The sequence below is a fragment of the Falco punctatus genome (genome assembly GCF_963210335.1).
Source record: "Falco punctatus genome assembly, chromosome: 3".
Lineage (NCBI taxonomy): Eukaryota > Metazoa > Chordata > Aves > Falconiformes > Falconidae > Falco > Falco punctatus.
The window spans coordinates 99,815,678-99,843,556 of record NC_137582.1 but is presented as its reverse complement, the minus strand read 5'-3'; the positions used below and the strand labels follow the sequence as shown (position 1 = coordinate 99,843,556).

Below are 27,879 nucleotides of genomic sequence, written 5' to 3'. Positions count from 1 at the left end.
GGGGGGGGGGGGGGGGGGAAAACAAAATCACACAGTGCACACTGAACCATGCAGAACCCAAACCCTGTAACTACAAAATTTTAAAGGCTTTGAAAAATACTGTGCATGAGCTGGAGGAAAAGAGGTCAACATAATTAACTTATCTACTAATATCACAAATTTTACCTGTGCATGCTGTAAATAAAGAATAAAAATAAAGCACTGTGCACTTCATTTAAACTAGCCTGAAGATAATTATGAATGCACACTCTGGCTGAACTTCAAGCATTCAAGTTTTAAACATTAATTTACTCCGACTATGTGCATGTCAAAATGAAAGATTGCTGTCTGGATCCAGACATGCAGTATTAATACTGAACACGTGCATTCATTTCAGGTCAGCAGACGTTCCAACTCCACTTCAGCAGGTGGTAGGAATAGCATGCTAATTAAAACCTATATTAAAAAGTTCACAATAGGCTATCTATTCTGAACAGCTCCCAGACAGAAGCATCACGAAAATCTAAGTACCGAGACCACTTTTACATGAGTCTGAAGGAAACTGAACTGCCCCTCATATAAACTACCTATTGCGTCCTTTTCTACTTTTGAAAACTACTTTTTGAAAACTTTAGGGGGAAAAAAAATTTTTTTGGAGAAGTACTTTTTCATCCTACCAACAGATTTTTTAAGGCAGCTCATCAAAGACTGCACGACCTAGGGTTAGATACTAAGAAAGGTACCAAAACACTTCTTCAAAATAATCTCACGTTTAGATATTAATGAAAAAAGTTACGCTAAGCTCATGCCCTGTTACATATTTGCCTCTGGCTACTTCAGAAACTGAGTACCTTTTGTAAATTATACATCTGAGAACAGTGTAAACGAAGTCAAGGTAGCCCCAGCCCCCATCGTCTGATAAGACACCAATTTAGTCACAGTTTTCGGGTAAACACCAACTTCTCTGTGCTTTGGGGTTGGTGGGATGGTTTGGTTTTTTGTTGTTTGTTTGTGGGTTTTTTAACTTCATATTTTTTATATTACACTTTTGGAGGGGCGTTATTTTGTTTGCAGCCAACAAGCATTATACCTGGCATTTTTAGAGTGCAAAAAGTGCTTCAGTTACAATATTTCTTACAAAACACCAGGCAGCATCAGGTGTCTGTAAGGCCACACGACAAGCTGAGCCCGCTGTAGCTTTATGCCTAGCGCCTCACTCCTGCAGGACCATGAGCCCACCAAGCTGGCCACCAGCAAACGCTGGAACCTCACGGCCACCGCAGCAAATGCTGCACAGGGAAATACTCCAGCACCCTGCAATGGAACATTGAAAACAGTGTCCAACAGTGACTGCATCTTGCTCCTCAAGTGCAACTGATAACTGCATTAAACACATTCCAAGAAAACAGAGATTCTGGTCTTAATTCAGAATAAAATAGCTCCTTCTTCTTCAGATTTCAAAGAGATGAGGGACAAAGTGAAGGACTAGTCTATCGCTGATTGCAAGAATGAATGGACTCTTTTGTGTGTGTGTGTGTGTGCGCGCGCGTGCACATTAATTATTACTCCCATAGAGGCACTAACCTTTCCCACAGGGAGCATCAAGATGATGGCACCTCCGAAAACATTCTCTCTCCGTGTTTCAGAAGCCACCTGCTGCCCCGTGCTCACACCAACGCCCCACGAAGGGACATTTCAAGTGCAGCCTGATCCCTTCTCTCAAAAGCCACTCACCACAGACACCCTCAGACATCTTCCACCCCTTCACAGGGCAGGGAGGTCAGATCAGACGGATGCATGTTCTAGCCAAGGCCAAATATAAAGCAGGTTACATCCCACACAGAATGTACGTTACTTCATGAGCCGCCTGCGTGTATGCGGTACAAGTTTGAGTTGCACATGCTAGCCAAACAATATTGGATGGCACCTTCGTAACAGGTGCTGGTTTTGAATTATAAATTCAGATATCATAAACAACAATAAGTGACACGAGTTTAAACTTCTTCTACAACAGCTGTTCATCTCTAGATGCCTGCAAAGTTTCCAGCACACAGAGAAATGAGTCTCCCTAAGTGTAAACAGAAGTAAAGGAGCAATTTGCTTCCTTGGGTAAAATATCTTGTTTTTCTCGTGTGTGGCACTAGACCGTTACACTTCATTTTAACCAAACTAGCTCAGATACTTAAAATGTTAGTTTGCCTACTGCAAAGCTAAAAACATACCTAAGAATATTTGACCTGAATCTTTCTCCTAGTAACATATAAAATGATTTAAAATAGAATTGCATGATAGGATTAATACCTACTGAGAAACACCCACTGCAAAACAGTAAGAAAACATTCACATAATGGTTGTTAACTCATGCTGCATTGCATTTTTATTTTTTTTTTTTACAAAACTGCAGACTTCTCTTTGTTTACTTAAAATACTAAAACATCCTAGTTAACATACCTCCTAACATATAGGGACATCACTAAGAACATTTGAAATTTGTCATATTAAAGAAAACTTTTAAAAGAAGTATTCTTTCCATAAGACACAAAAGGCAAGCATTTGTGAATTTTGACACCCTGGATTGAATGCAGCGAAACCGAGCAGCGGTTTGCCACACAAACACGTCCACAATGCCCCCACATCGCATCACAGGATAGGAGATCGGTGCCGTCCCACCAAGTGGTTCATGCAACTGCTTTGTTGTTTCTTTTAGCGTATAGGATACTACTGGATGTATAAATATTATTACAGAACTGGACTGAATCTGTCTTTTTCCAGGCAAAACGATAGTATCTTAACAGCAGCTGGCAAAGCAGCCCAGTGAGCAGTTACTATCTATTGCCAGAAGCACAGACCAAGTTTATAGGATGCGTCAAAGAACCGTGTACCTGCTTCTCTGCTTTAATGGTGATCTACGGATCCAAAGATAAAATTATCACACGAGGCATATCAGAAAGGCATAGCAATTAACAACAGAACTGCAACAACGACCATTTTTATCAACTAATTCACAGTCACCTAAGTACACTGTAGAAGCACTAAACTTGAAACAAAATCCCGAGCTCTCCCAACTAATGCTATCTCAACTAACGAGAAATACAAAACTTGAAAGTTTAGCTGAACTTGAAATTATATTGTTAGCCTCGCCACGTGACTTCCCGTTGTAACTTATTAAGGCACTTGAGATGCTTACCCATGCACACAAACACCCAGAACTGTAAGGCTGACGAAGCACTGAAGGGATTTAAGCCATTTGAGGGAAGATAAGGTGGGGGGAGGGGGGAAGAGACTTGGTATTACTGTGTTAATAACTATGGTGGCATGAACGAAGGTATTCATATCCCTGACTGCACATCTCTTCCAGGCGCCTGAGTTTGATTATACAGGGAATCGTGCTCCTAAGGAAAAAAGCCAGCACCACTGAACTGCTTACCTCCAGAGGGTGCTTCAGGAAAGCCAGTTACCTTTTCACTTAGCTAATTACTTAACTTCAGAATCTAAACTAGGTATCTAAAGATGTATGGTAAAAGCAGTTTTTGAACACCTATTTTGATAGATATTTCAGCATTCCCTAGGTAGTCCTTTGCTTATCATCACTTCAACGCAGCAGCTAAAACATATCTTTAAACAAGGACAGAAAGTCCCATTTTAACAGTTGTTTTCTGTGGGGTTGGGGGGGGGGGGTTGCCAAAGTCTCTTCATTGTTTATTCCAGAATGACACTTTAAAACACACTGTTCTATTTTCAAGGGGTAACTATAAAAACATTTGTGAAACAATACTGGACAAAGTGATGCCAAAAATCAGCAGATTCTGCACAGGTCAAAAAAATAAGATTTAGCATATAGAAAGATACACGAGCCGTTCCATTTGAAACACATCTTAAATCCACCTCATTCATCAGGCTTTAAATCTTTCATTTTAGGAATCAGTTTATTGAGAATATGGTTTGCAACATAGATAGCACATGTGTTTTCAATACTGAAACGTGTCTAAAGTAATTGGGTACAACTTGGTATCACATACCACACAGTTTGTTTCTTAAGTCACACGCTCCTTGATGTTAGCAAGACATTAACTAGTTCCACATCTTCTATACATCAAAGTGTATTCTTGATTTAGTTCCTGGTACCTGAAGTACGTGTTAACAGGAATAGAATTCCTTTTACAAAAAGCTAGACTGCATTAATGGAAAGGAAAAAATACATCTATGAAAGCTTAAAATAAAGTTTTACAGGGGCAAGCTACTGATAAGCAACCGTTTCTCAGTGTCTTGGATTTCACAAGAAAAAAAAAAAAAAAAAAAAAAACCAACAAACCCAACCCTAGTTCATAGACTTTAACTTTGTTTTTTCCCCACTGAAGCTTAGAAAAATGCTTTCAGTTTGAATGAATTTTCTTTCTTTGAGCATCCATTAACAGTAAGCAGGAGAAAGGCAGACCCCTTAAATTAGAAATACCTTCTTGAATCACAATTTGGGCACAGGTGTCTAGGAAAAAAAAAATGGTCCTTCAACAGGTTGTTCTCCTGAAGGAATAGGAATGTATAAATCAGTTAATACAAAACCATTATTTTCATTATTAAACCATTTTCTTGTGGAACCGAATTAATTGAGATACAGAAGGAAAGATCTCAACTTGAACCAACTACATGTTACTAATTCATCCTAGAAGCTGCCTTACTGCTTCAAACCAAAGGCTGTGAAACCTGCAAAATAAGAAAGAGAGTTATATTAAACTAATTCTTCCATATTTTAAACTGAAACTTAACTACTTTAGAATCACTGCATCGTGATCAAGGATCAGCAACTATAGGCATATGTACTAGTCATGTATTTTTTTGTCTAAACTGAGGAAACATTCACCTTAGACAACAGATCTTCTTAACCTTTCCACTGTTCGCAAACACCTTAATTTTGCCATCCAGCCTCACATAACAAGCTACTTTAGATCGCCACGATTTCAAAGCCTTGAAACTTACATATAACTAGAAAGCATTTTCAATTTCCTTTTGGTATACTATCTTTGTAAGAACACTTCTTCAATACAAATTAGGTTTCCCAAAAAAACTCTGTGCAAAAAATTGGTTTTACTAAAAGTTTTGCACCTAAAGAAGGCTAAAGTAACTGCTCAACATTTCCTCAGACTCTTCCTATGAGAAAAGTCCCTGTGCCAATATCTGCTAATATTTTTCATTTGTTTGTTTTTTTAAAAGTATGAAGTGTTATGCCAAATCTTCCATTCTGTTTAGTGTGTGTTAGGCAGCACACCTGGAACTCCAAGTACAAATTCGAGAGATTTCAATTAGTGCCCGGAAGGTGAGTCAAACTAGAAATGTTGTATACACACAATGCAAATATCACCGATACACTAGTACAGGGGTGAACGACAACAGTAACCAACAAGATCTCAGGAAGTAAAAGAATAATATACCCTAATAATTAAACAAATCCATGTAATCATTACAGTAAGACAACTACAGCATTCAGCAACTGCATCTGTTCCCCCGTCCCAAAAAACAAGTAAAATACACTTAATGATGCAAAAGACAATCGTACATGCACACAGAAAACATGCAGTCTGGTATCATAAATGCCATTTTTGCACTTCACAGACCCTTTGGAGTTTGTTGGTTTTTTGGGTTTTTTTTAATGATACACAGCACAAGCTGCAGCCGAAGCAAACTTTTCACTTTTGTTGGAAGAATCCACATCTTTAAGAGATGCAAAGTTTCCTGATGTACGTACCTGAGAACCATGAAAATCTGCCTTGCCAATATTTCTAAACAGTTTTTAACCGTTACAGTAAAGGAAACGGACTGCTTAGTATATTGTACTTGCCGCACAGTGAAAACCCCTTGCTAACGCTGATCATTATGAAAACCCCGACGCCACCCTGATTGGACACGGAAAACCCTGGCAGCATCACATCGCGAGCGTCTGGGTACCACGCCCATACAGCTCTCTTTGGATATGATCTTTTCCATGAATGAACAACTATCGTGCTTGCAACAACATGGCACAGTCACTCTGAAGCCAAAAATCCAATTTTGCAGAGAGGAACAAAGTTACAACAGTTTTTAAGCTTTCCCAGCTAAGATTCTGGAAATAAAGAGTTGATGTAACTAGCATGAAGATACACGGATGATGAACAATTAAGGAAAAATCATACAAATCCCTCTAATCTCCAAAGACTTTTATACTAATCACTGCTTCATTTCCTTTGTGACCATATTTGAACTGACAATGGATCTCATTTTTTCTGAATAATCTTCTAGGATATTTACCCAAGCCTAATGTATGCAGTGCTTCTGCATTATTAATACTGGTGTGAGAAACGAAGGAAAATTGTACCTCGACTCGCTAGGGCTGACTCTGAACTTTTGAGTCCTTTCAAACAATGCAAAATAAGTCCCTGAGCCAAGAGATCATTTGTAGTGGGATCAATTAAGTGACTAAATTGAAAATAAAATTCAATGAAATGCCAATTTTAACCGAAATGTTAATTTAAATGGCTCTCCGAAAGAGGCTGCAGGAGCCCTGCTGGTGACAGCACAGGTACACAGCGCCATCTAGCAGTGATGCACAGCACAGCGGCTACAACGACCCCAAGTTTGACACGTTAATTAAAGTCTTTTTCATTTAAGTGAATTCAAGGAAACCAGTGAAGTGACCCATACCAGTGCTAGAAGCAAACCTAAATTTTAAATTCTACAGATTGAAACTACACCAACTGGTACAATTCTCTTCCCACTGACCTAAACTCCGGCCTCTTAAAAGAGGGGGAGAAGGTGTTTCATACACCTTTCTTCTAAAACTTATTCCTTCTGAAAAAAAGCTCCCTAAAAACATTCCGGAGAAGGTAAGTAAGCATTAGCATAACTCTTATTATAATGCAGCCCTATACAGGTCTTATCACAAGTCTGATATCAAAATTAAATTTTGATCTAATGTTTCCCTGAAGTTTTTTTCTTCTCTAAATCTAAGTGGCCAAGAATCCTCTCCTTGTCACGCCTCAAACTGTTGAAGCATCTGAAGTTACAGACAACAGTAAGTACAAGTTCTCTAACATAGCGAGGGGAGGAGGAGGGGAGAGGAAGAAAAAAAAAAAAAAAAAAAAAAAGGACACACTAAGGCCCAAAAGATTGGCATCAAGATGGATTCTTTACCAGATCAAATCGCACAAAATACCTGCAGAAATCAATCACTGCACAAAACACTAAAATAAGGTATTCCAAGACAAAGGTCTAGTTTCACCAGCGCAGGCTTTAACTCAGCATAAGCCCCAGTGCTAAATGAAAGAGGAGCCATTTCTTGCCCGCTCAATCCTGTCAATGCTCTGCCCTCTGCCTTTCACAAGGTCTTAATCCATATGCACAGATACTTCCCAAAGATTTGTCCAACTTTGCAGTAAATCAAACCAAGGAACTCCTCTGGTTTCAGACTAACATAGCCAAAAAAAAAAATAAAACTACAAGCAGAGTATTTTTTTTCCCACTGTAATTTCAAAAAAAAGGCAAACAACAGAAGTGTGATGACAACCTTTGGCTTAGCAATTCAGAGTCTGTATTCTCAAAAAAAAGATAGAATACTAACATTATGAACAACAGCAGTGTCTCTGAGTGAGCCACACCAGAAAATCCTCAAAAAAACATGAAGCTCTACAAATTAGTAGCATTCAGTTGAGAAATACTAAAAAACAGATGCAGAGCAACAAAGCATTCTGATCAGGACAGAACACAAGCTAACACCAGGACTTCTGCTTCCCCACCTCAAACAGGTTGGTTTTTTTTTCTACAAAGCATTTGCCATTGAAATAAAGTCAATTATGACAACATTATTCTCTAATAGACTTTGATCCAGATTCAGTTGTAATGGGACCTAAATTTGAAGGTTTCGTAATCCCTGTTTTGGATAAGGCATCATAAAATTCACCTGCTACCCATTTATCAGAATCCTACACACTAGATAAACAGACTAATGCACTTGAAGATTGATGCAAATAAACTGGGTAATGTCGAGAGGAGAGGAACAAGAAAGGTCAGCGATATACATAATATGACCTAGGAGAGAAGCATTTAGAAATTAGGTCTATTTAGCCTACACGTAATATGCCTGTAGGGAAAAGTGATAACAAGCATTCAAATACGTGAAAGGCTGCTATGAAGGAATGAATTGGATGTCTCCATACCCGCTAACGAAAATACCGGCAGCTATAGGCTTGAACTGTGCTAAGAGATTTAGGTTACACATTCAGAAATGCTTTTCAACCAGCAAGGTAGTTAATTATCCAGAAAGGGTTATGAATTCTCTGTCGCTGGAGGTTTTCAACACCCAGCTAAAACAAACGTCGATGCCCAGCCCAGCCCAGCGCGGGAATGGAGAGCTCCACCATGCAGGTGCCTTTTGGCCACTGATCTAGGACAGGCTGCGGTGGCCTAAGAGAGGGCTCCGCCAGTCGTGAACATAAATTTACAACCTACTCCCTACAGGTGGTCAGGGAAAAGAACCTTACTGAAAATTCCTCTCCCAGTCCTCCTCTGCATCAGTTTACACCCCAGAAATAACCTCCTCTCCCGGTACCCAGTGCCCGGGCTGCCTGCAGCGGGTGAGCAGCATCATGCTGGGGTGCTGCTGAACGATGAGAATCTCCCCCAACTTGCTGAGCAGCAGAGGTGAAGGTCACAGTCCCCTCCACGTCAGGGACTTCTGCCACAATAAAGTGAGGAGCCACTGGCAGCACTGGAAAGACACAGCTGTAAATGAACCATCAGCCAGAGAAGAAAATGCTGTTTTGCCTGCTCTGTGGTGTCTGTATTTGGAAAATCATGGATAGACCCAAAGACAATCCAGAAAATACACTAGTGTTCCAACAAGCCTCTTTCCCCACCCCGCCCTTTTTTTGAAAAAAAGACACAATTGTCACAACAAAATAGTTTGTTGAGAAACTCCTCCTTCCTCTCGTCACTTTCCTGTTTAAAAAAAAAAAAACACACACACATAAAACAACCAACACAAAAAAAACCCAAAACAAAATACACCACTTCAACAATGAGATTTTTCTCATTTAACAAAAAATTCTATTACTGTTTTTTTCCTGCTCCACTGTAATGTTACAAAGGATATTTGGAACTTTTGAGAATATATCAACGACTATCTCAAACAATTTCTTTTTAATTTTCTAGTTAGAAGACTTATAAAGCACATTCAGTTGATATTCTCGTTCCATCGCTACCAATCGTAAGACTCCAACTTCTTGTTAAATAGATACTGGATGCTCAAATTTACCATTATCTGATAACCTACATCTTTACATTTACAATGGAAGATTAACATTTACCAATGGTAAGTGAATTTTTCCAAGCATGATAAAAACAAACAGAAAAGTACCAACCCATAAACAAACAACAGAATTTCAAAAGTCAGCTATCACTTAGGGAATCAATTACAAACAGCACACTTCTACCCTTAAAGTCCGGCCAACAAAAGCTGATGGTCCAAAATGCCTAATAAAATCGGCAGCCAAGTGATCTGTCTTCTGTTACACTGCAAGCCAAAAACCTCACTTCTCTATACACTCGTGTCTTGTACCAGTCAACAACAATTCATTTTTGGCATGATTAACTCCAAGCCTATTTATAGTTATCCAAGACAAAGTTCCTGCTTAGTTTCTTTCTCTAAGCAAATTCCAAAGCCAGGGATTTGACACACAAGACAAATGCTAATGTCTTCTGCTTAAATAGATGAAGCCTGTTGCTCACCCCAACACTTCACGTGCTAACTCCAGCTGGTAGCACACGAACGCTGCAGGATGCACAGGAGGGCACGTGTGACTCACGGGAGGGCACTCCTGCAGACACATCGTGCCCTGGCTAAGCACGACTGTTGTAAAGACTGCACCAGCAAAGTCAGCTTCAGGTCCCCAGGGGTGCTCGGCTGTTTGGGAGAGATGCTGTGATCATTCTTCCCCAAAGGTTTGAAAAAAAGACAGACGTCACAGAAACTGGCTAGGGCAAGGCTGAAATTTCTGAAGAACTGCAGAAACAGGTTATGCCAACACGAAACATTCTGAAATGCAGTTTTATAGAATCATTTCAGTTGGAAAAGACAACTTTGAGATCATCAGGTCCAACCATTACCCCAGCACTGCCCAGCCCACCACTAAACCCTGTCCCCAAGCGCCGCATCTACATGGCTCTTAAACACCCCCAGGGATGGTGAATCCACCACCTCCCTGGGCAGCCTGTGCCGATGCCTGACCACCCTTTCCAAGGGAAGAAATTTTTCCTACTATCCAATCTAAACCTCCCCTGCCATAACTTGAGGCTGCTTCCTCTTGTCCTGTTGCTGGTTATCTGGGAGAAGGGATGCAATATGAAGGGAATATGATGCAATAAAGCTGTTTCTCTGCATCTCAGAGATGCAGAGCAGCTTATCGTTTCTCTTCAGGTGAAGGGTATCTCTGTAGTGCTGCTGAGACCAAAAAATTACTCCATTTCTGTGAAACATTAAGAGCCTGTGCATAACTTGCTTAATATCAAAATAGGCTTTTGAGTGTAGTGATGCCACAGAGAAGAGCAGAAGGACTGAAGATCCAATGGTAATTCCATATTCACCACGAGGAGGATGCAAACAGCACCTGCTCCAGCTTTGCTTCAGATGGTGGCAGTGGCACAGAGCTCCTTCCCTGCAAACCCAAGTGCTCCCCAGCGCACAGCTCTATTGTTCCCAACACATACGATGAAGAGATTGCCCTTGGACAACTTGCTTATCTCCACTATGGTAAACACCATTCACAATAAAAGACTGTAAAAAAACTAAGTTTAAAAATACTTAGCTGAGAAGATGAAAAATTTATACAATCCAGAAGTTCCTGAAAATAAGCTCAAGAAAATCATATATGCTCACCAATGGAAAAAAAAAAAAAGTATTTGCACAAACCCTAATTTAACCACACAAAATTCACAAGCTAAGCATGTAGCAAGGCCTCACCTATAATTAACCTAGGATGCCAATTCACAGCAAGTGTCATTTTCCCTTAAAAACACATGTCCTGTACATTGTTTAGAAAATGCTTGAACAATTGGAAAATGTAGTTTTGAAAACTTGGGATAGTATTGCATTAATGACAATAATTATCATCTACCTGAAATGCTAGTGTTAATAAGCCGTAACAATTAATTACTGATGTCCAACCTGAATACCATCTGCCTTTATACTATTAGCTAAACTCCTGGTTTTGCTTATGCTGTAGTCATACATTTCAACAGATAGCGTTTGTTCAGCAGTCCTTACAGGCACTGTAAGGCAGCCTATGTAAGATTATTAAAATAAAACAAAAATTTAAAATCACTCCTTAATGAAAATGTGCGGGGGATTGTGTTGATCATTATAAGCAAAACCCTCAATTAACGTTTCAAAGGGAAGCCCTTATATATATTAAGCCAACCTTCCTAGATCAACAGCCATGAAACAAAAAGGGGCTTCCAAACGGAACAGCTCTTCAGAAAGGTGAATTTAGTAATTTTATGTTATGAATCTCGAACCCATAATACAGACTCTTTGGCAGGGGAACTAACAAGTCCAACATAAAACATAACTTGAGCTTAAGAGCAGTAACTCTGAGACAAAACAGAAGTACGAAACACAGACCTTCTTAATATTCAATAGCAAAGCTGCCAACTAAACGGACGTGAGATCAGAACAATAGCAATTAATATAAATTAAAACCATTTAAATGCACACGACCGCGCCTCCAATTTGAATAGCAGGCCAGCATCCCTACATTAAACCAGTGACGCAGCTCAACGGCAATGAAAAGGTTACGCGTCCCCCCGGCTGACAGAAGGGGGCGCTCCCGGGGGGGGGGGGGGGGCAGGAGCCGCCCCGCTCCTTAGGCAATGCTGCCACCTGTTGGCTCCCACCGACAGAGCACCCAGCCTCGGCCCCGAGGGTCCCGCCTTCCCACAGGGGGGACACATCGTAACCCATCTGCAGCTGGAGAAGTTCCCGGTCCGAACGACATCCTACGTTATTGTATACGTGTGTCTGCGGCTGCTGTACAGCTGCGCGGCATCCCGATGGCAAGAGATCAGAAGGGTCCGGCTGATCCTGCTCGCGCCAGCCTGCCCGGGGGGGTCACAGGGCTGCATCATTAGAGAAGGAAAAGAGAGACAGAGAAGGAAGAGAGAGAGAGAGAGAGAGAAAGAGAAGGAAGAGAGAAAGCGAAGGAAAAGGCATAAATGAAAAGCACAGATTATCTAAGACAGTATCAGATAGCCTCCAAAGATGGGATGGGACTCCTGGAGAGATAAAAAATACCTACATGCATTGTGACTTGCTTGCTCAGTCACAGGACCTGTTTTTACAACCCGAGAGCCATGGAAACACTTACCAGGCTTACATGAACAGAACCCAAGCTGGCCACGAAGAAGGAAATAGAAATTACACTTAGCTTTGCTGGACAGGGGAAAAAAAAAATACTTTGTTTGCTCCCCTTAATGAGGAAAAACACCAAAACCAATTTGTGTTTCTTATCTAGTTAGTGCATTTCTACTGTCTCCAGCCAGCCTCCAGAATGCCATGGCAGTCTTGTCTCAACATACCCCCAGGCCTGACAGAGAACAATATGGGTTAATGCCCCGCATTTGGAGGCACAGCCCAGTTGAAGATCAGCTGTGCTACATTTGACATTCTTATCGGCAACCAGCCAGAAACTCACTCACTCAGGCTTGCCTTGCCTCCGTAAGGTAACATAAAGCAGTATCGACTCACAGGGACCCACACTGTGAGTGTCAAAAAAGCGTTCCCAACATATATTAAAAGCATATGAATGCAAAGCTGCACAGCAAAGGCTGACCATGGCGAGAACTTTGTCGCAATCAAACAGTTTCTCAAAAACAAGAAACTTGCAGCTAAGCTTCAGCCTTACTAGCACACCAAACTGCAGCCAAGCTGCTTGTTTTCTAGCAAGTCAAACTGTAGCCAAATTACAGCAGGAGCCTGCAGAAATATTAACAGTCCTCCACCATCCCCCAGTCACCTGGGGTACCCGGCACATCTTTTTCGGGTGCTCTTACAAATGCTTGTGATCAAAACATGATCTGGCTCCTACCTCTAAGACCACATGGTCAAAAATCTCTTCAGGTTATAAAAATCTAGTTTGTTCTCCCGCTAGCTTTTATAATCTTCTATAAATTATTACTTGTAGCACAACAAACCAGGAGATGTGTGAAACTAATGTCTCAGTAGAGCACTCAACAAAGCTCCACGTCACCTGCATGCTAAGTTGAACCCCCTTCATCACTGCTATTTATGCTTCATTTACTGATTCCTTAATGATCTACCACAGGGACACGTTCCAGATAGAAGGATGCACATTACCAGAAGTTGAAATTTACCCTTCATGGTTCAATCCTTTTCAAAGTCATTCTTCTGGATTACAGTAAATTCAGCACTGCCAGAACTAAACCTTGTTGCCCAACCACTAGAGCACACAGCCAATTCCTTTACCACTAGAATTAACCCTAAACATTTATGCATGCTTAAATTTACTCACATAGGCTCTCTAAAAGTGTCTCTAAAGATACTGTGCACGTAGGATTTATTTGGGCTCTCAGCCCTGCTCCCAACTTTCAGCTGCCAGCTCTGTGACTCTGAAATATAAACACTAAAAGAAAAATAAATCACTTCTCAGACAGACTGTAAAATAGGTGATTTTTAAGTGGGGAAAAAGGGAACAGTACACACTTGTCAGCTGAAGTTCTAATGGCAGAGATACAGGATGCCATTATGAGGGGCAAACACACTCTAGTTCTTTCTAGTTCTCCCATAAACAGGGGAAACATTTCCTAATTCAAGAATTAGAGGAGTTCTATCCTGTAACAGAGAGAACATCCTCAAAGCTAGATACCCCACCTAACAGAAAGTTGCCTAACAGGAGGAAGAAGTTGATGCTGAGGAAGCTGAGGTAGGAAAAACTCACCACAGAGGGGTCATACATCTTGCACTGTGCTACAAGTCAGCAGTGATAAGTAACAGAACTCTAGCCACACACAGGCTAGGAAGTTTTACAGGGAACACAGGAGCAGTAATACAGCAATACACAGCTGCCAAAACCACAATTATACGTTAGTTTACAGAGACCCAGGGAACATGCACTGCTGCAGATGAGTCACGGCATGATGTTGTAGAAACACTGCAGGAAAGCACCCCACCAGCATCCCGACCTATCATCCCACTCAGTGCCTTACAAGCACACTTTTAGGCTGCACAGATAATACCTGTATCCCTCCCAAAGAGCTGTGGCATCTTAACCATCCACACTTGTGCAATTCCATCTGTTCCAGCCCATGAACAGCACCCTTTTTTCCCCTCCCCTCTATGTCCCATTTCACACTCTCTCCTCATCCTCTTAACGATCTCACCACAAAAGCTTCAGATTCTAAACAAACTGCAGGGGCTCCTTGCAAGATGGTTCTTGGTATGTCCACCTGTAACAACCATTTCAGTAGCGTAAGACTTAGTATCACAAAACCCACCACACCCATATCCCAAGCATTCACGTACTAACTGTGCTGGACACAACAGAGTTTTCAAGCCTGAGCACCAGGAACCGAAACACAAAGCAAATTTGTGACAAGCAGCAACTTAAGACCTTCTGAAACCAGAAGATCCTATGGGTGGAACTGTGAAGACAATTCTCTCCCTTTAACAACAGGTACAGAGTTAAGTTCCGTTACTGCCTCTTTCAGTATCAACAACCAAAACCTTTTACATCCAGATTATCAATCAGTTTGAAACTGGAAAAGAAATTTGTTGCAGGAGCAGTTATGCTGGTAAGGTTATCAAGCAATACAAAAATAGCATGGGATTGTGACTCTACAAGTAGTTCTAGACAACAGGGGAATTCTTCAGGAAGGGCACAAGACACCACAGGATTTACAGCTCTGTTCACTTTTCTCCATTGCTCAACTGCTTCACAGAGAATGACATGGTCATGACAGCTGTGTTGTCATGAGAAAACAAACAGCTCTCATCACCAGAAAAGTAGTTTGGGTTATTTCATTTACTTAAACCTTCATCCCCCACCAAAAAAAAAAAAAAAGTTGTAAAGTACCATTTTTTCTAAATTGGCACTGCAATCAACCATCTGAAAAGCACAAATCTAAATGTAGACTAAACTTGAATTCCCTGATTGATAAGGCTAAATATCAAGCACCTAATGAGCAGCTAATAAAGATTGTCTTGTAACTTAAAAAAAAATACTAAAAATACCTCACAGTGAGGATGGCTCCTGGCACCCCAAAATTACACAGTAATCATTACCATTTGTTTTACATGATACTTATGAAGCAACAGAGAAGCATTATCAGCAGGGCAGAGAGAGAAAAATGGAAAGACCAACTGCTGATTCTAAGCAACTAAAAGCACACACCAGAAACCAGCAGGAACCTTAGTCTAAATACTTCATCAGCCACTACACAGGCTGCAGATTGCTTGTTAGTTAACAAATGTATAGAATACAGTAACCTGTTTAAAAGATCTCTACTTTAGGACAAGAAAATAAATCAAAAATATTGAAATTTTATTGTGAGTAGAAAAGTACTCTTAAATCAACACTTAAAGCACCGGATCCTGAATTGTGACTCACAAACCATGAGTCAATCAATACCTGTAGAGTCTTAGACCTTTTCTTTATTTACCACTTGGATGAATACAATGGATGCTGCAGCATGCTTTGCTGTATCTGTATGGGGTGGCCCAAGCCTAAGCAAGCATGGTTTATGCAACACAATGAACACAAGGCAATGCCTTTGAACATTGAAGTCTGCACTAGTTTGTAGCACCTCATCTGCGTTTTCAACAGCAGAATAAATGTGTCTCCTTTTACATCTGTCTTCTTTTCAACATGAGGTCTTAAGTAGTTTAGATCATTTGTTCTTCCTTGTCTTTTTCCTTCTTTCTTCTACTCAAATTTGCTGTTTTAGCAGATGGACAGACTTAAGGATACCTCAGCTATATCGACTGGTAAACAGAACTGACAAATGTTTAGAAAATTAACAAGTAGAAGATGCAATAAAAATGGAGAATTTCTTTAACAGCATTTCAAAATATTGAGATTTGCTTTAGAGAAATACATACATTCTCTGCACAGCAAACTGCAAACTTGTAAGGCATATAACATTGACTATAAACGTTAAGCTTCAATAGGAATTGGCAAATCTCACCGATACAAGCCCTGCCAACAAATATCATAATCACAGTAACGGAGTGAGCTCTTTAAGAGGCACAGGAAGGAACCCAAGAAAAATACAGCATCTCTCCATCCAACAAAGTTGCAGAAAAATTGTGCAAGACAGTAAAAAGAATGCCTGAACAAAGACTAGTCTAAAATTGCACAACTAAAGCTATAATATAACCTAGTTTCTATGTGCTAAATCAAAGCCAAGCCACTGAATTGGCAGCAAAACAACCCCACATCTTTTTGCTCTGGAATCCCACACTACAGAAGGAAAAAGTTCCATGCTAGCTTTTATTTCTAAAGGGGAAAAAAAAAAAAAACACAATAAGGTAATGCAGATAAGCTGTTAGTGGTTTAGCTTCACTGAATGTTTAATAACAGTTTTTGCTTCCTCTTCATAAAAAGAAAAGTTACTGTTCATTCTTCTGGTCTTTGTAAGTCATTAGTAACATCTTTCCCACCTCCAGCATGTTTTACAATAACTGAGGAGCAAATGCTTTAGACCTGAACAGCTTCAAGCCAAAAGTAATTATCACAGAACAACAAGAACAACTAACTGCCTGATGCATCAAAATGTGTTCAAGAAGGCTGGGCCAGAACTCATTCACTGCACAGAACCAGTAACCTAGAGATGCCAACAAACACTGACACGACTACCTGCTTCAGAAGTCCAACACCTTCTGTGTCTGACTATATATGTTAGGTTGCATTTTTCAGAAAGCAAGTACTGTTCAGTGGCACACATACTGAACTCCCTTCCCAAACATCTGGCTCACAGGACTTGAGAGCTCCAGGCTCGCCCACTTCCTCTTTTTCACAGCAGGCATTACTTGTCTGTACCATGACAGTTTGCTCCCTTTGAGGTACACCCTAGCAGGTCTGCAGGCATATCTAAACTATACAGTGAGTCATGCTGCCAAGAAACCAAAAACCAGTTTTAGAACCAGAAAAGCCACCGTCAGCTATAGGGTTTTCGGAACACAAACAGGTACCACGATACAGCCCTACAGTGACAGCAGTTGGTCTGCGCATTTCTGCGTGGTACGGTCTAACAAAGGAGCTTTGTGCTCCCACAGGATGGCATGTAAGATTTGTTCAGAATACTGCCTACCTTCACACTGTACAAGCAGACACAAAAACAGGTTCGGCCCTTCTGCTGGTTTCCCTCTGCCTTTTTTTTAAGCTGGTGCAGTTCCCAATTTTTAATGATCATTGCTGTTATTGCAGTATCTGTGTATCGCCAATCCACACTGGGCTCTCCCTCCCCAGAGAGGTACTTTGCTGTGAAAAATTGTAGCACAGCCCTCAGTTTTCACCTTTGGGTACAGCCACTACTGAAAGCAACAAAGAGTGCCTGTACAGAAAGAGAATTTTTGAAACATATGAAAGGCAAGGGGTGAAAAAGAAGGAAGGGGAGGAAAATAAATAAATTAAAAAAAAAAAAAAAAGACTTCTGCATCTCCTGAACAGAATTCAAATCAAGAACAGGGTAGAATCCATGAAATAAATGGGGATAAGGAATAGTACTAGAACAAGACATTTTGCAACAAATCTTAAAATTTATTTCTATATTAAGAAGACATTCAATACATGTTCGGTCTCAGCTAAGTCAATTTATAAGGCAGGTTGCAGTTACAACTTCTAGTTAGCAGTAAAAGTCTGTCTGGTGCTGGTTTTCTTCCATACCCCACCTCCCCAGTCTTGCAATTAGAAAGACGACACTACAAACAGTACTTACTGTTTCCCTTATAAGGGAGCAGTAAAAGCTCATATTTTATTTCCTAAAACCAGAACTTTATTCCAGCACTTCTTTAATAACTGTTGACTCAAAAGCTTAGAAACACATAGGAAACAGGCTAATCAAAACACTTTTATTTAAGTAATAGCTGTCCAAGACACTGTGACAACAGGTAGAAATACTCACTAAAGTGAAAAACTTTTATCATTTTAATGTGAAACAAACTTGAGGAAATTCTAGCAACAGAGGCATTGATTTAGATTATTGCTCTTGGAAAACATGTTTTAAAAAATTTTGCATAGTTAAACAATATTAAGTTAAATTTCAAGGAATGCTTGAAATCTGGATTATGTTAAGCAATACTAACTAACTGCTTCACTGTATAGGATAAAAAGAGGTTAAATCTCTTCTTGACATTCTATCTGAACTTCTCACATGTCTTATTATAAAAAAACATAATGTGCTTTCTCAAGAAGGGATCGAGGAGAGATACTTGAGAAATGCTGGGAAACTTTCTATACTGGCATTTCCTCTACAGAAGGATGGACAGCATGAGCAGGAAGTTACACACCGGGTGCTAAAAATCTCAACTGCAACTTTGTCAAGAGTAAGACTGCTGTCTTCCATCTCACTCCACACCTTTCACAAATGATTGACTCCACTTTCCCTGTACCCGCCTACCGAGTATTGCCGTCTGCAGCTAGGATCTTCCATGAGCCTTCTCTTAAGGCTCAAGAAACGCAGTCTTCCCAGTCTCTCCCATACACTGTGTGCTCCCAAACCATCTTGGTGACCCTCCACTGGACTCACTCCACTACACCTACCTCTCTCTTTTCCTGGGGAGCCCAAAACTGGGCCCCCGCTGGACCACTGGACGCAGCACTCCAAACGTGGTCTCCTACATACCACATAGAGCTGAAGGATCACTTTCCCCAACCTGCTGGCTACATTCTTGCTAACACAGCCCAGGGTGCAGTTTGCCTTTTTTTGCTACAAGAGTACATTGCTGACTCATGTTCAATTCTTCTCTACGCCAATCCCAGAAATCGTTTTCTGCAAAGCTTCTTTCTAGTCAGTCTGCCCACCCCACCTTTACCAGCACCTGGGGTTATGCCAGTCCTAGGATTTTGCATTGCCTTTGCTAAATGTCATATGGTTTCCAGTAACCCTTTCTACTAGTCGATTAAGGGCCCTCTGAACCACGGGACTGGTTTCCAGTCTATCAAGCCCTTCACTCAGTTTGGCACAGTCTCCAAACTTGCTGAAGGTACACTGCATCCAGTGTTCCACGTTCTTGACAGACATTAAATGGATCAGTCCCAGTGCAAAATCTGAGAGACATCATCAGCAATCCAAGCAGTAACAGAGCACTTTCATATGCACTTGTGGCCAGAAGCATCACTATATTAAGCAGACAGGGAGTTGCCCTCTTCACCACCTCATTCTCACATACAGCTACCATTCTTGCAATACTTGCACTCAGTTCCGCCTTCCTTAACAGCCTAAAAGAACATTCAATAGATGGATTTGTAAAAATTTACTTTAGCCAGAATCTGTAGCCAGTATTTTTGTTCTGTTCAACAAAAATGAAGTTTTCAGAGGTCCTTAAACATACCAGCTTAAAAAGAAGTTACCTGATTTCACAAAGAAACCACACTGGGTAATCTCTGCCTACCACTCAGCATCGGGGGGGTGGGTTTGGGGGTTTTTTTGTTAGTTTGATTTAGTTTATGTATATACATACACACAAAATAAGCTAAATCAAGACAAATTTAATGACGACCAGAAGCTAGCAGTCAATTTCTTATATAATTACCGAAATTACTCTGTGGGTATTTCTGTCCCAGCTACTGCAACTTTTATTCAGTTTGTAGTCCTCACTTTCAGATTCTAGATGTAGACTTATTTCTATTCTAAAGTTATGAAGACTTAATTCTCTAGAAAGAGAATGTATCAAAAATTTTAGGTAGTTCCTTCCTTCGCTGCACTCCATCTTTCCTACACTTCTCCCAATAAAATTCCAAAAGCACAGGACAGGCATCCGAATCTTGACAAGCCAGAAGTAGCTTCTGAAACACTACCTATTAGAGAAATTAAGGTAAAGAGAAGTTACATTTAAGAAAGCCATAACAAGGGAAAACTGAGAACTCATTTGTAGTCTTTCACAAACAGCTGTTACAAATAAGGCTTTTTTGGACCAGCACTCTACTTCTCTGTGAAAAAAGCATACCCACTCCAGAGCTGCACTAATTAAAGAGTCTCCTGGGTTCCCTAAAATAGTTCAGCACTTGAATAATTCAGTATCTAGTTTCTACTAAGATACATACAAAAAGATCAACTGCAAAGAAGGAAAATGAGAGGTAACTATTTAATGATATCACGAGATGTTCAAGAAAAGAAACAAGTGTTTTGTGAAATCAGGAATAAAACACTAGCAAAATGTCAGGACAGACAACTTTGCAGTTTTCCAGCACAAGCAAGACGTAAGTTTAAGTGCAAGATAGACCAAAACTTAAACTAATGAATAAAATTTAAATTTTTATTTTGACTAGTCATAAACTACACAAAAGTATTCAGACAATCACTCTCCATCAAAACATGACATCAATCTACATTTTCAGCTTTCTACAGCTTTTTTTCCCAACATGTTTACATTAATGAGATGAAATGTGGCCAGCACAACCACAACTTTGGGTTTTTTGTTTAGGGGTGGGGAAAAGGAACAAGATGACAGGGAGTGTTTTAAAGTATTTGGAAAGAAAGGAGAAATAGCATTTTCAGCTCTTTTGAATGTACAAGATACAATCCTGTATCATCCCACCTCCATCATACTGACTGTCCCTCCCAGAACAAAGGATCATTCACATGGAGTAGTTCACCTCTGCTCCAGCAGCAAACACACACATCACTAAGTGACAACACACTTTCTCTCTCTCTCAGTTGGGTTCCACCAATTACAATCAGACAACCAGCTAGATTCTGCCCAAGAATTAGTATCTTCCCCTTCCACTCTTATGGAAACTTTTCAATTAAGTTTAGCAAGCAAAATGCCCACAAAAGGCACGGCGTGACATCTATTAGACAGCTGCCCTGTCAGGAAAAACCTAACCATTCTGAAAGCACTCATCTTGTAATCATTCTGCTTAATGACAGGAAAGCACTTTACCTCCTCACCTTCAAATCAGAAAGGGATCAAAGAGGGATTAAAAAAAAGTGTAATTAAGACTAAAAACATTTAATAACAGCTTGACAGCTCTGAACATTCACCCCAAAACTGAATTGTGCAACTTTTCTGATATTGTTACCTGTGATTTTGTATCCATATGCAGCCAGCTGTCCAGCCATATATTCACCATCTGAATTATTGTGCGAACATCCCCACGTACGAATCCAGATTTTCTGAGCACCAGGAATAATGCTATGAAGTAAAAATGAACAGAAAAGGCAAGTTAAAAGATGAACAAGCTTCCCCTTCAAGCCCACTAAACAGACTCAATTAATTTTAAGACTCTGAATATAAAATAATCAACACAAACAGTAACAACTCTGAAACAGCTGGGGAAAAACATCATAACTAGGGGATTTTAGTGTAGTAGGTATTAGATCTGACTGGGATAGAGTTTACTTTCCCCACAGCAATCCATGTTGTACTGTGTTTTGTATTTGTGACCAAAAGAGCGTTGACAACACACCTGTGTTTTAGCCATTGTTGAACAGTGCTTGCACAGCATCAAAACCTTCTGCTTCCCACCATGCTCCACCCCACCCCACGCAGGCTGGAGGTTGTACAACAGGTTGGGAGGGAACATGGACAGAATAACCAACCCAAACTGACCATACCAGTTGACATCATGCTCAGCAACAAAAACTGGGAGGTTGGTCACTCCAAACTAGGCATTGTCTGAGACCAGTTGGGCATCAGTCTGTTTGTGGGAGGTGTCAAATGATTCCTTTTGCATCATTTGGGGTTTCTCTCTACCCTTTCCTTCACTTAATTTGTCTTTATCTCAACCCACAAGTTTTCTCACTTTTGCTCTTCCAATTCTCTCCCTCAGCTTACTAGGAGGAGCAGTGAGCGAATAGCTGGGTGGCTGCCCAGTTGTTGGCCAGGGTCAATCCATTACAAGTGGCAAGAAAAGAGTTCCAGAACAGAGAAGATACAAGAGCTGTAGGATAAGAGATTCAGTACAGCACAGTTACTTTAATATATATATATATATATAAAAAGACAATCCCAAATAACTGACTTTCTGAAAATTATTGTATCATTTAACAAGTGATTGCACTGAAATTAGGCCACCAGCAAACAAACTGTCAGAGCAAAACTGCAACCTTTTGATATTATGGCACCCATTGATCATAGTTCCCTCCATAAAAGCTATCTTTATAAATTCTTAGGCCTGCCACCAGCCACACTATCACCTGAAAGCTCATATCCCAACCTTGTGGGCTACAGAAACAGCACAGCATATGTGCACCATGGAGCTAGCACACACAATGGCTTAAGAACCAACAAAAAATTCTGCAAGCAGCTCTCATTTAAACTCCTGGATAACTGTGCCAACGAGCTAAAGATGCCAATACAAGAACAACACACATCCTGGAACACAATCCTTTGCTCTGCCCACAGCTTTTTTATTTTTTCCTCCATTCATGTTTCTTTTTTTGAAGATACTTCCTCTTGCTAGAAACAGAAATTTGTTGATGGGAGACTAATGACCATTAAGTAGACAAGTGCAACACATGTTGCACATGTAAAACCATGCTATCTAAACAACATACATTCAACGTGCTTTCTTGGGTCAAAAGTACTAAAATACAGCCTGTTAAACAATATATATAGTACCTGAATACTTAGAAGAATGGAGTGCTAGTGTGAAGTATCTACAGACTACCAGTTCAGCTGTACACACAGTCCTGGCAGAACGGGGTCAATGGACCTCTATGGAGCTTCACATAAAGATGCATTGTTATGCTTATAAAAATCTCTTTTGAAAACTAATGCAAACCCAAAATTGAATTTCCTGTGCATTCCAGACATACTTTATTTCCATCTTTAAAATGTGGAAAGTTTTATGCACCAGTTTGAAAATAATGGGAGAAAGTTAAAAAAAACAAAACAAAAAAAAAAAAAAAAAAAACCACACCACACACACACAACCAAAAACCTCCCAAACCAACCAAAATCCAGATCTCTGAACTGCAACAGAAACTAGAATCATTAACTGAGTTCCCCTATGCTTTAATCAATTCCATTGTAGCAGAAAGCTGATCCTGTTCTCATGGGAATCACAAGAAGGAAAAGTGCCGAGATAAATTCCATAGTTACTGCAGAGTATTTCCACTGAAATAAAACAGTAAGTTCAGAAGAAGTTTCACTGTATCACTTGCAGTATGTACATACAAGAATACAGCCTTTGGAAATCCCAGGTTCCAGAAACCAGGTGGGAAGACTGAAGCAAGAAAGATATCCTTGGTGGAAGGGGATCAGGTCAAGGAATACCTCAGCAAACTGGACATACATAGGTCACTGGGCCCTGATAGGATGCACCCACAAGAGATATGGACATACAGGAGACAACCCAACAAAGGGCCATAAAGATGGTTAAAGGATTGGAGCATCTCTCCTAAGAGCAGAGGCCGAGTGAGCCGGGACCCTTCAGCCTGGAGAACAGAAGGCTCAAGGGGATCTTATTGATGTATATAAATACCTGAAGGGAGGGGGCAAAGAGAGCAAAGGCAGACTCTCCTCAGTGCTGCCCAGTGACAGGACCACAGGCAGTGGGCACAAACTGAAACACAGGAGGTTCCTCTGAACATCAGGAAACACTTTTTCACTGTGCGGGGGACCAAGCACTGGCACAGGTTATACAGGGCAGTTGTGGAATCTCCCTCGTTAGAAATACTAAAAACCTGGCTATGCACAGTCCTCGCTAACTGCTTCTAGGTGGCCCTGCTTGAGCCGGGGGTTTGGACAAGATGAGCTCCGGAGAAGCTTAACTAGCAGGAAGCATTTTCCCAGTCTGAGTACTCCATTAATCAGTATCTCAATCATAACTGATTTCTACAGAAAGTTTACCTAGGACAATTGCTTAGGATTTATTAGTCATTATCATTACATTCTATAAACACTATTTTACTCATTTTTATCTTCTATTCAGATTTTGCATGAGATAATAAGAACTTCCACCTTATTTTCAGAAGCTGACAGCGCACACAAGATAGGAGAAAAGCAACAAAACAGGGTTGATAGGAAGAATTTACCTGTCACTTGGGGGATCATCATCTGACTGAATATTTTTTTGTGAATTGCGTTTTCGGACTTTTGGAAAAATATTCTTTCTTACAAACTGTCGATCATGTGGTTTCAAGTCTTCTGCCGACACTATATCTTCAATATCTTCAAGCACCGAATCGCAAGCAGCAGGCATCTTCAAGAAGCATTAGAGAAGACCAGTATTAGCAAGCATTTGAATACAAAGCCAAAGCCTAGTATCTACTACATATGTTCTCATAAAGAAGAGTCACGTATATTTCTATATATATGGGCAATATATCATACATATGAGGGACACTGAGCACAGAAAAACAATCAACTATCCAGAGGTATTTCCCGATGCCCTCCTCCTCTGAGATCACAAACACAGGCAGGGAGAAAGTCACAAACCATATGGATTACTTTTTTTTTTTTTAAATAATCTGTACTTTGCCATTTTCTAATTCAAAAATTGCGCAGCTCCTCTGACATGACAGATCCAAGACAAAAGTATTCTTAATCATGTCAGGTATCACAGTGAAATAATGAGTTAATGTTACGTGATACGCATGCTTCCCCTTGCATTACAGGGTAAGAGCGAAAGATAGAACATTCAAGTGCCTGCTTCAGAGGCTGTTCTGGCTCTTTTTTGTGCTGAAAGCAGGTGCACAGTATTTCAATACATCTTCATCATACTTCTGAAAACAAACCAAACTATTCCTAGAGCTCCTGATCCCACAGGTCCTTCACCTGAATTACTCCATCAGGATGGCAAAATAAAAACTCCTGTCCTCAGGTACAAGATGTTAAACAACTATACCTAGCCGATATAAAATAGCTGGATTGTCATCTGGATCATAGAAGATCATTACAATCTAATTATATTTTCCACAAGAAAGTAAATATATATGCATATATATCTCCTAGCAGGTCTCAAGATTCAGATTAGTTTTGAGCAAAGGAAAAAAGTTATTTGCTAAAGGAGCCTATAAAAAAAAAAAAGTTACTGCACTAATTACACACTTCAAACTTGATATATTTATTGTATATTTGTATATCAAGCCTTGTATAATTCTCAGAGTAAAGTCTGATTTACCGTTGGAAATTTGGTTTTGTACACGTGTCAACAGGAAAGCACACAAGGGCATTTCACAGAGTTTACAGGGAAAATACACTTTCCTAACTGACAGTGAAGAACAAAACAAACAAGGCTTTAATTTCTTTAAAGCCAGATTTCAGAAACAGAAAATCCACGCCACTGGCACACAAAGTACTTTCAGATGTTGCAACTGAATTATTCAATAAGACCTGTGCATTTTCCCAGTATGAGTCCTTTAATCTTGGAAAATATACTTAATAATAAAACTTCATATAACCTGAACCATTACACATCTGCATTTAACCCAGAAAGGAATATAATGATGTCACAAAAAAGGATGCATTTGACAAAGATACTTATTTAGCATTCTTCTAGATCAAAAATCCCAGGATCCATATAAAATGCTGCAAAGGATGGGGGCGGGGGGGAAGCAGCTAAAGTCTAACAATAAAGACTATGGGGGAGGAGGGGAAATTGACATCCCTTACACTACCTCATACCATTAGCAATATGTACAAACAAGTAAAGTTACCAACTCATATATGGATGGAAAAAAAGGTTTTGATTTGTTGTATTTTCTCTCTTCCAGAAAAAACATCAGATGGAGCAGCTGGCAAAACAAATAAGCTTAGTTTATTTCAGCGGCCCAGAAAAGAAAATACAAAGACAAAACAGAATTCCTACCTTTTTAAGCAAGGTCTAAATCTTCTTGGATAATAACTCTGGGGAAAAAAAAGAAAAAAGACACGGCATGAACAAGCAGAAGCAGTGGACAAAAAAACACGAGCCCATGTTATTGTCCAACAGGCTTCCGTCCTCCCTTTACAGAAGTTTTCTTGCTCAGTTTGACCTCTTTGAGACTGGGTACACATGCTGACTAGCTGACAAGGTGGAAAAGCAGCCACATTTTCCCTGCCCTTCACTGAGCAAGGGCATTAATCTTTTTGTCCTTCTTTTATCGAGTCTTTTTTGTCAAAGTCTGATGCATTTAAGTGCTTTCAGACCTGCTCCAGATTTCTGCCTTCACTCACTTTAAAATGTTGAATGAAAGAGATTAACGGTACATTTTAGCTAAAGACAATCACAACTTTTTTTAACTACCAACAATGGGGTTTTTTTAGAATAGATTACTTGGTATCTGCACCAGTTCCACATGCATGCATCTCTTATTCACAAGTGATTAAAAAAATATAGTTCCTGCAGCTACTCAGACAGATGGATTCAAGTAAGAGGCAAGAAAATTAGAAGTTAAGCTATTCTTCCTATACCGTCGAGCTGTACCTAGAGAATTTCACTGTTTTCTTTAAAACATGGATGTTTGTAAATAAACACCAATGAAAAGTGTCTTTAATGCCTTGCTACAAACAAAACCTCCCTTGCCTTAGCCTATTTCAGTCACTGTCTTCTGGCGCGTACTTCTTCCCAGAGAAAACCTCCATCCAGGTGGGAAAGGGCTGCTCTTTCCTCTATTTACCAACAGGTGTCTCCGGTAAAGCCGCGGGATGTTATCCCCAGGCTTACACACCGCAGAACAAAGCCTTGCCGTTACTGCAGAGCACGACGGACCCGCCGCCCAGCCCGGCTCGCCCAGTACCCAGCGCCCGGGGCCAGCGCGGTCCGGGCCCGCGGGCGAGCAGCGGCCTGGCCCGGCCTGCAGCCCAGCTGGGCCCGGCCTCCCCACGCCCCCATCCCACCGCCGGCACCCGACCCCCCGCCGCAGCCCGGCCGCCGGAAGCCCCGCAGGCTCCCGCCAGAGGGGTCACGGCCCGCTCCCGGCCTCAGCGCGGCGCCCAGGGCAGGCCCGGCGGGCACGGCAGCACCGCGCGGGCGGGAAACCGGCAGAGCCGGGCGGGGAGGGGAGGACGCGGCCGCGACCGTCACAACGGGGCAGGGGAAGCGGGACGGGTGCTCAGCCGCGACCCCCGACACTCACCGCCGCCCGCGCGCCGCCGCCTCAGCTGGGCTCCGCCATCACAGCCGCCGCGCCCCGCCTCGAGCCCCGCGCGCGCAGCAGCGGCGCGACGGCGGCCGGCGGCGGCCAAAAGGGCCCGCGGCGCCCGGCGGGGGCGGCACCGCGGCCCGGCCCGCCGCGGGGGCGTTGAGGGTGGTGCGCTGCCCTGCGCGGGGGACAGCAGAGCCGGGGGCGGCGGGAGGCCTGACGAGTTCTGAGGCGGCCGCTGCGCTGGACCCTCAGCAGGGAGCGGCGGCACTTCCTCCGCTCCGGGAAAGCACGGGGGGGCGGCGGGGCCCTGCCGTCATCCCCGGAGGGCCCTCAGAAACGAGCGCGGCCCCGCCGCTCCTGGAGGCTGTAGCGTGGCTGTGCGGCCCGGGGGAGCTGCGGCCCGCGCGGCACCGAACGGCCGCTGTCCTGGGAACGGCGGCTGTCGTGACAGCAAAGGCGAAGTCGCAGCGCTGAAATGGACTTTCCCTCAGCACTGAGCCCTGGCTGCGCCTGGAGCACTAATGACCGGTGCCGGGTCTGCTGAGCACCAAGGCCACGCGTTCTCCGCTCGGGTGTCCCAGCCCTCGGAGGCTCACCTTTATTTTAATCGAAACTTAGGTCCAGCCATAC

General features: G+C 41.5%; 1 protein-coding gene across 1 annotated transcript in view; it reads right to left on the bottom strand.

Annotated features, from left to right (window-relative positions):
* The window catches only part of CDKAL1 (CDKAL1 threonylcarbamoyladenosine tRNA methylthiotransferase), a 428,463-nt gene extending 401,068 nt beyond the window's left edge, over nucleotides 1-27,395 (bottom strand). The window contains exons 1-4 of the mRNA XM_080381401.1: nucleotides 27,241-27,395; nucleotides 25,992-26,029; nucleotides 24,217-24,383; nucleotides 21,258-21,370 (exon numbers count right to left, since the gene is read on the bottom strand). Coding sequence (XP_080237527.1) covers nucleotides 21,258-21,370; nucleotides 24,217-24,383 — 280 coding nt within the window. The 5' untranslated portion in view covers nucleotides 25,992-26,029; nucleotides 27,241-27,395. The remainder of the gene's footprint in view (nucleotides 1-21,257; nucleotides 21,371-24,216; nucleotides 24,384-25,991; nucleotides 26,030-27,240) is intronic.
* Nucleotides 27,396-27,879: the final 484 nt, after the last annotated feature.